Source organism: Chelon labrosus (assembly GCF_963514085.1).
Source record: "Chelon labrosus genome assembly, chromosome: 11".
In the NCBI taxonomy this organism is placed as follows: Eukaryota; Metazoa; Chordata; class Actinopteri; order Mugiliformes; family Mugilidae; genus Chelon; species Chelon labrosus.
Window position 1 is genome coordinate 2,608,808 of NC_140344.1, and position 9,020 is coordinate 2,617,827.

General features: G+C 40.5%; 1 protein-coding gene across 2 annotated transcripts; it reads left to right on the forward strand.

The window, feature by feature from the left end:
* Nucleotides 1-51: 51 nt before the first annotated feature.
* On the forward strand, nucleotides 52-8,332 carry LOC311495630 (peroxisomal succinyl-coenzyme A thioesterase-like). Of its 2 annotated transcripts, none has more exons than XM_084555151.1 (11): nucleotides 52-190; nucleotides 1,244-1,445; nucleotides 1,555-1,654; nucleotides 1,735-1,925; nucleotides 2,144-2,313; nucleotides 3,277-3,396; nucleotides 4,694-4,776; nucleotides 4,938-5,031; nucleotides 5,887-5,967; nucleotides 6,734-6,875; nucleotides 7,206-8,332. In XM_084555151.1, the coding sequence occupies exons 2-11, from the start codon at nucleotides 1,250-1,252 to the stop codon at nucleotides 7,325-7,327; spliced, it is 1,299 nt and encodes a 432-aa protein (XP_084411277.1). In that variant the 5' UTR covers nucleotides 52-190; nucleotides 1,244-1,249; the 3' UTR covers nucleotides 7,328-8,332. The 2 variants fall into 2 exon arrangements, with proteins under 2 accessions (XP_084411277.1, XP_084411278.1); XM_084555152.1 differs by having other exon boundaries at nucleotides 134-190; nucleotides 1,249-1,445.
* The last annotated feature ends 688 nt before the right edge of the window (nucleotides 8,333-9,020 follow it).

Consider the following 9,020-nt stretch of genomic DNA (forward strand, 5'->3'; position numbering starts at 1 on the left):
TATCAACGGGAACGCGTCTGTGGGTGGAGACTGTCGCTCCACGGAGAGGCGGCTGTATGAAGTTCAGATTTAGGAAGGGTTCCACAGAAATACAGATCCTGTGGCGAGTTCAGCACTCCGAGAGACACACAGAGCAGAACATAGCAAGACGACGAAGTCGAGGACAGCTGCTCTAAGGTCTGCTCGAACAGTAAGTGGGTTAAAGACGTTATTTAAAAAGCAATGGCGAAGAGTTGTGGACTTTGATCTTTAATATTCACATGTTTGTCTGGGGGTACGTATATTAGTCTGTTTTAAACTGTGTGTCCTGCAGTAGAAACCCCATACTATGTTAATGACTTTATCTGCGGTGGCTGTGATAGAAAAAAACAGTGCGTAGGCTACTTACGATGGTGAGTAGTCCAGTAAGTCAAGAGCGACAGTTCTTCGGTCTTATGGTTCATATATGGTAGATTTGGATAATAACATTGTCTTGTTGAAGTACGTCCAGCAGCTTAAATGAATAACGTCACTGACTGGACTTTACACTGTCACACCACTACATCAGAGAGCATCTAAAAGCTTTTAATGAAGGCTTAAAAGCAGTGGAAATCTAAAAAAATATTTATGCCACACTACAAACACTGATGTCTTTGCACTATTTTCAGTTACACCTGTAGCACCTGTTGTTTCCGTCTCCTAGCATTGAGAGTACACTGTATATTCCTATACAAATGTTTGCAGTTGAACTAGGCCCCAGAGCACATTCATTAATGGCTCCCAAGTGCAAATAATGACTAAAATCTATCTCAAGTCTGAACAAGAAGTGTAGCTTTTTTTTATCTGGAGCATTAGAAACGTTCGGGCTCTTCCTAGGTCAAACCACAATTGTCTCCGTCCTACCCCTAGTTTTTGTCACGTACTGTTTCTCTGTCCTTCTGATTAGTCCCCTCTTCAGCTCTGGTATTGTTCTTTACAGTAAAGTGCATCACCACTGATGAGCCAGGACACGTATGTCGTCACAGACATTTGATTTAAAAACGTGGTTTATTGCGAAATACAGAGAAATGAACCTGGTGCTCAAAGGCTTAATACGCATTCTTTACTCATTTAACAAGGGCTTGAATGTTACAGATATTAATATCTGCTACGATTTGGGTAAGTGGAAGAAAACGGATGGATGGATGAATAAAATGAAAACTAACCATGTGCATTCAGAGTATTAGCCCAGAATTTGATGTGATTCTTTTCTTTGTCTGCTCAGTTCAGGATGGACAGGAAGCAGTCCTGTGTGAAGCTGTCAGTTCAGCCAACCAGAGGACTCATGGATGAGAAGTTCATCATCCTGGTCCAGAAAGTCTTCCCTGGTTCTGAGCTGACTATCCACGCCCTCCACAAGTGTGAAGATGGACACAGTTGGGAGGCGTTTGCTCACTACACTGCTGACGCCACTGGGACTGTGAACGGTATGTTGTTTCTGCTTCAGCACCGAGACATGGAAACGTTTTAGAAATGGAACAGGGACATTCATACTGAAGTGTTGCAGGTATAGGTACATGTTTGTGCACTCTATAGTTTCACAGGATTGCAGTCTGGGTGGATCATATTCTGGGGTCGAACCAATGGGTCTTCTGTGGAGCCTTAAACCAGTCCCAGGCAGCAAACCTGGGCTCAGGTAGGGCAACTGTGTAAATGACTCCAATCAGTACACAATCTATTGTCAATGTCAAAGCTGACTGTCCCATCACTCCTCAGAATGAGGAAGAAGAACGTCCAGATTCCCATGGAGGTTTTAATTTCAGTGTACCAGGGTCACCAAACTGAAGGATTTGTGGATCAGGTGCCACTGGCCGGTGTAGTGGTGGAGCGCTGGCACATGGCACCTGGCGTCCGCAGGATCCCGATCACAGAGGATGGACTCACTGCAACCCTCTTCCTGCCCTCAGGTAGGACCAGAGGAGAGTTTGGAGAAAGGTGTTCTCAGGGTGTAGGTCAAATTGGCACTAAATATGGGCTGCATCAGGGAGCCAGTGTAATGAATTTCACCAAGTTCAAGATAACTAAGTAAAAATGCTGCCAGGAAACGATCAAACAGCTGGAACGAATCCAGAGTTGTAGAAACATGGCGAATGCAAATTATTACATTGTAAGTTATTTTCTGAAGGACCTGGACCCTTCCCTGGCCTCTTGGACCTTTGGGGGGGTGGAGGGCAATTGGTGGAGTACCGTGCAGCAATGCTAGCCTCCCATGGTATTGCTGCTCTGGCCCTCGACTACCTGACAACTAAGTACACCATGGAGACCGGAAAGATGGTGGACAACCAGTACTTTGAGGTAAGTCAGATGAACGTTATATTTTGGTCACATGGGAGCAGAAGAAAACATCAATTTATTTTTTTTTTTTCATTTTCGAGGAATTATTTGTTTTTGCTAATGCTTTTTCAAGTACATTATCATCCAAGTTGTCCTCTCTCACTGAAAAAGACAATCTGAAATGCTCCGGGCATTGCACAGGCTTTTGAATACACACTGAATTGACTAAATGTAACTTAATCCTCTGTCAGTCATTGTGTCTCCTATTTGTGCTATGGGTCAATAAACCTATAAAAACAGTGAAGTTCATTCACCTTTATAGATCCTTTCCTTCACTCACATCATAAAGTACTTAAACTAAATTACTGGCGTAAGCATGTAATATAAAATCTGTTTTCATTTCATTTTGTTGTATGCAACAGTAAACTTTATATATAAAGTATAATATATAAAATATATTCCCTAAAACAATATATATTTTTTTAAAAATGGTACGGTGTCTGGTAGTGTCCTTAAGCTAAAGATAGGCAGCTCACTGATATGTATTTATTGTTCATTTGCTTCTGTTTATTCTGCTTATGCTTCCTTAATGAATTCTGATTCTTGTGATAGTTTTCACTCATCCACTGTACTGTCAATATTTACCGTGGCTTTTCAGATGCTATGTACTCCCCTTTAGGACAGAGATGTGATTTTTAATTTTTTGTTTCTTGAAAAAGACTGATTCTTGACAGTCCTTTAAGGTCACACAATGTGATTGAAAAAATCAGTAGGACAGATAAGATTAAGAGGCCGCACCTTTTTAGTTGCCTATTTCATCTTGGCAGCTGTCAAGATGTGATAAAAGATGGTGAACTTGATAGTTCTTTGAGGTCACCAATGGATCTGTGATGGATGGAAAAACAACCGGATGAAAGATAAGATTAGATAATGAAAGATGTGTGGCCTCTAAAATAATTTTTTTATTTTGTTTTCCTGCTGCAGAAGGCCTACAAAGTTCTGCAGCAGCATCCCCAGATCCTCGGCAGTAAGATCGCCATGATGGGCCTTTCCTTTGGCACAAGTGTCACTCTCAAAATGGCAGCGTACTCTGAGGTTGTAAAGGTAAGATTATGTAGCTGAAATGTATTTTCGTCATTTGCTGTGTCCTCAGCCTCCTTCTGTACTCCTGCTACAAAGCACAACACTGCTCCAACACCGTTGTAACATTCACAGATGACACAGTGGTAGTAGGACTGATTTCTGATAATGAGTCAGACTACATAGACAAGGTGGCGATGCTGTCTTCATGGTTTAGAGATAATAACTTGGACCTGAATGTCACCAAAACAAAAGAGGTGGTGGTTGCCTTCAGGAAAAGAAGGCAAGACCAACCTGAGGATTTTCTAAATTTCTTCCGAGCTCTGCAAGGTCTTCTACAACGCTACGATCTTGTCTGTACTCTCTGGGAGCATTTCTCCCTGGTGCGGAAACTGCAGCTGCTAGGTCAGGAATGCGTTCCAGACGGTCATCTGCTGTACAGAATGTATCACTGGATCTGCTCTGCTCAACCTGAAGGACATTACATCAGGCGACGCAGGACAAGGGGATTATCAAGTCCATTCAACATCCAAACCACAGACTATTAAGCTGGCTTCTCTCTGAGGAGTGCCTCTGCTCCATTAGGTCCAGGACTGAGATGCTGAGATAGAGGTTCTTCTTCTTCCCACAGGCTATATGGATTATAAACATAAAATAATAAACCTTAAATCCGTGAAAAAGGCAAAGATTTTCATTGCTTTCTTGCAAGTCTTGAGAGTTTATGAATGAAGACTGTTCTTATTCCTGTACAGTGAGCATGAAGATGCTAACAATATCTTGGAGACTGGAAACATGAGGCATCACAGTGCTCATTGTCAGGCAGGCAGGGCTGTCTATGGGACTCCTCTCAGGAGCTGGAGCAGAGCTGGACCTTTTCAACTTCCTGATAGTCCTTTATGAGTACCCCAGTGGCAGATAACGGCCTGACAACTCAGCTCATGCTTCATGATGAGGATCCTTGTCGTGTGGGGAAATCTTTGTCCTTGTCCACATTTTTTTTTTTCTCCACCACTGTCAGGAGCCCTGCAACGGCTTTCTCCATTTCCTCAGCTGTCTGTTGGCCATATGGCTGCTGCTAGGCAATGTTTCACAAGCACACTAGGCCTTATCAAGGGCCTCTCAAGCCGGGACACCTACAACCTGGAAACATTCTCTAAATTTCCCCTACCATGGCCTGGTTTCACTAAGCAGACTTTTGTCCCTTCACTGAGGCAGTCTGCTTTTGACCCTAGAAAACTGTTTGTGCTGTATGCAATACTACAATACTAATGAAAGCAATTCTAAGAGTTTCCTGTGACGTTTGTGTGTGTGTGTCTTCCAGCTCAGTTGTGCAGTGTGCATTAGTGGGAGTCATGTGCAGCCTATTGAAGGATCCCTTGAAGAAATCATGAAATACTTTTTCAAGTAAGTTGACATGCTTAAAGGTACTTTATACTTTTGGTTGAAGCTTACGTGAAGCATATACATTTTCAAATTGAACTGAAAGAAAGATAAGGACATGAACATCTTTAGCCATGTCTTGGTTGACTTTTTTTCTTTTTGTTATCACGCTTCTGTCCAATCAGAAACCGTGAGAAAACTCGCATTAATGAAGAGAACCAAATGATTTGGCGAGATCTGCTGCTGCCCATCCCCACCGACCCTGCATTTAAAGTGGATGTGAGTACCGCCAGGGCAGCCACACTGACTCTTTTGAACAGCATTCTTACATTTATTTGCTGGGCGGTCTTGTTCAGGTATACAGTCATTTTGTCAAGGCACTTTTTCATGGAACTTTGCTTGTCCGAATGTATAAAAATAAGCCAACAATTCCATGCGATGAAAGAAACCTATGTTTTCCATGACTGTATCTGGTTTGATGTCCATGACTGATGTACCTTGAGCAAGCGCGTCATAAAAAAAAACAAAAAACCCTGCTCTTCGCTCCCTGGCTCCTTTTGTGGCTGAGAAGACATTTCTTATGTGGACATACAGTATATACATGGGAAATAAAGCTAATTGTATTACCTGATTAGTTGTGCGATGAGCTGTTCGTAAGCATACAAAGTTAGCTGGAGTAAGCTTCAGTACGTTTCAGTCTTTGCAACACCCACCATGTGAACCTGAGGGTCTAGTTATGTGTTTCACCCCTAGGATGAAATGTCAATACTGCTTTCGAGTTGCTTTTCTGCATGCTGTCCTATAATTGTCTGTAAATCACGTCAATTCCTCAATTTCTTGCTTGCTGTACAACTTTGAGTGAGGTTCGAGGACCTAGTTTCATTCTTTTTCATTTCAGTTTTCAGCTATATACATTATGTTTATCAGTCTTATATTACATATAATGTATGTACTATATGTCCTAAAAAATCTTCTGGTACACACTTGTTACTGTGAAGTATTTGTGGATTAATTCCCCTCTCTGTGGTTTACCATCTCAAAATTCCACAGATAAATTACTCCTCATGTGATACATAAATATTTAAAGGGACAATAGAGAAGTGTGAAAAGCTGCTGCTGTTTGTCTCTGAACAGATGGGACGGATCAAGTGTCCTCTGTTGCTGGTTGTAGGTGAGGATGATCAGAACTGGCCTGCCGACGACTCTGCAAAGGATGTGAGTTTACTGATTTGACAGAATTGTGTGTGAATAACATGAAGTTTAAAGTCAGGTCAACAGGATGACAGAAGTCCATTTGACATATAAAAATCCAAAATGAAAACATCTGAAATAAGGAGCCAACACTTTATGAAATAAAGGAGTAGCTTATTAAAACCCACCAGTTTCTTTGTAGTAATAATATTATGTAAAAGGCCAAGCTAGCATATTCTGATATGTTAAGAAATAAAGCAAACTAGGGTTGTAATATCTGCTATGTTTTTGTTGCCAAGCAAATTATGTAGCGTTTACCACAATTATCAACACAAATCTCAACAAATTATATTTTGTATAAGTACAAATTGTGTGCGTTTGTGTTAATGCAGATATGTTATTTTAGGATTACAATCAAGTATTGAATTCTTACACACTGTCAGTCCTGAGTAGGTTGGAGCAACTAACTGGAAAAATACTTGGTTTGACAGTATTGTCCAAGATTCATAGAATACTACACCTCTTTTTACTATTTGTTTAACTTTTTGGCGTGTGACTGTCAACCTCACAATTTTAAGAGGGTGTTACATGTGTGATACTTAAAATTGCTTCAGTTTGGTTGATAGCTGCTTAGAACTTTGTGACAGACTGAACAATAACTCTTTCAATGACCAGAGGTACAACATTCTGAGACCAGGGGTGAGCAGGTTTACTGCTGTAGTTATCTCAGCATCACAATAACTAGATGTCTGACAATATGAGCTCAGGTTTTGAACTTTTTTTATTCCAGATTAAGGAGATGATGGAGCAAGCGGGGAACAGCCACCTGCTGACTGTCCTGTCATACCGAGACGCAGGTCACCTGATTGAACCGCCATACACACCTCATGCGCGAGCCAGTGCCTTCAGAACAGTAAACTTGCGTGAGAAGGGTTAGTGAACATTACAGACCTTGAACTGCATGTTTCTTGTCTGTGGTTGTGACCCCCAGCAGCCAGTTATCCATTTGTACCTAACTGTTACGCACAATTTTCCAATATCTTTATGATATATCACAAATTCATACTTTACCCCAGCCTATTCACCTATAATGTAACAACTATTATCACACACATTAGAAAAAAAAGCTATCACAGTAAGTTGATGAGCACACTGTATACCGACTAAGCAGTTTTCTCTAATAAATACTTTAAATCAATACTTTATGCATCATTTTTATCCATTAACACTTGACTTCTGATGGCTGTTTCTTTTGTTTCTAGTAACGGCTCTGTGGGGTGGAGAAATGGTGGCACATTCTCGTGCCCAGGAGGACGCCTGGAGGAAGACATTGGTCTTTCTGAAGGAGAATCTGTACGGTGACGCAAACCCTGGTGCAACCTAATTTTCCCACCTATGATCAAGATGACAGCTAATGATTGTAAAGTTGCAAAAAGTAGCTGAAATGCCAAAATCATTCCCCCAAAGACACAGTCAAGGGATTCACATTGGAAATGCTTCTAATGCTATGCAGTGACTGTTCAGGTGATAATTCTCTGTGGGATCATCGCTATGTGCCTCTTTTTGTAGAGATATCATATTGTTATAGGTTTAGGAATGTGATTCAGCTTTTATAAACTCAGATGTAATTTCATGAGCAGCTCTCCATGGCAACGGACAAGTTGAACAGGTACTATAATAGAGGCCTTTCGCCATGTCATTAAATGTTTATTTTTCTGTTGAATAAAAATGAGGACATTATATTAATAGGAACTCAATGAAAAACAGATGAGAAACCTGCAGACCTGCACACCTTCCTCTATGGGGTGCAACAACATTCTATATTAAGACACCCTATGTTTCAAGTCACACTCAGGAAGTGCCTTCTGGTGAATGGAATGTAATTGACCAATCAGTGGTTTTCCTCACTGTTATTTGCAAAAGCTGACAAACGTTCACTGCACTTAAATGTCATGTTAAATCAACCGCATTAGGAGTGTGTCTCATAAAAGATCAGTTCTTAAAATAATCTGGTTGGAGTTTGTGGTGGTTTAATCACTTAAAAAAGAAACTACTTTTTTTTTTTTTTCACAGTATTGATCCTACATTGGGAAATCTTTCTGCATTTGACCCATCCATTTTTTGACTCACATTTTCCATTTAACACAGTAGTCTGTACACTCGGGGGAGTGGACTGTATGAGATGAAGCACATAAAACTCACATTATTGTTTGCTAATTCACTTTAATTCAGCTCTGCACAAAAAGCTAGGCACTGTGACTTTTAAACTGATTCATTTACTGTTTAGTGTAAAAAATATCCTGCCTTGAGTTTACAGTGAAACAAATACTGGAGGGTTTGCTGAGAGCAGTGACAATCAATGAATCATTCTTCAATATATATGTCTGATTATCATATTGTATCATCATTACTTTAATAAAATGCTAAATTAATTAATGAACAAGTGTCTGGGAAGTCTTATTAGATTCATACTGACTGTTTAATACTATATTTATAACCTTTGTTACATATTCTCAACTGTGAGGAGCAAACTGGTGTTCCTGCCTCTGTCAACATTTAAACCACCACACTCTGTGCAGTGCTAAATATCCTGCTGAGCTTTATCAAAAACAAAATAATTAAAAGAGCTCAGATTTGAATGAATGCGTGGAGCAGTGGACACAGCAGAGCAACAGGTGCTGGAAATGATCATCTGTATCATCATCACCCCAACCAAATTCCCGCCGTCGCCGCCAAAATCTCACTCTGAACACAGTTCAAAACTTGAGAGCCCTGATCTTGTGACAATTCAGTGTTCTGTTGGGAAAGTTCTGGACCTGGCATTCATGTGGATGTTACTTAGACATTTACCACCCAACTAGACCATACCAGGCACCCCCATCCCATGGCAGTGACACTCCTTGATGGCAGCAGTCATCCCCAGCTTCAATTCGGCAGTTGGTGACTACACTGGTCGTTATTTTTTTATGAAATTATTATGTAAAACTCACATTTCTGGTTGATACTAGGTATACTACATAAAGCATTATGTATTTTATTTATTTTTTAACTCAGCATTCTGAAATGGCTATTTGACG

Bases quoted from the DNA above. Each gene is read 5' to 3' on its own strand.
- LOC311495630 (XM_084555151.1), top strand. From the start codon at position 1,250: ATGGACAGGAAGCAGTCCTGTGTGAAGCTGTCAGTTCAGCCAACCAGA. The intron at 3,397-4,693 runs GTAAGATTATGT...TGTGTCTTCCAG, and splicing joins CGTACTCTGAGGTTGTAAAG to CTCAGTTGTGCAGTGTGCAT. The intron at 4,777-4,937 runs GTAAGTTGACAT...CTGTCCAATCAG, and splicing joins ATCATGAAATACTTTTTCAA to AAACCGTGAGAAAACTCGCA.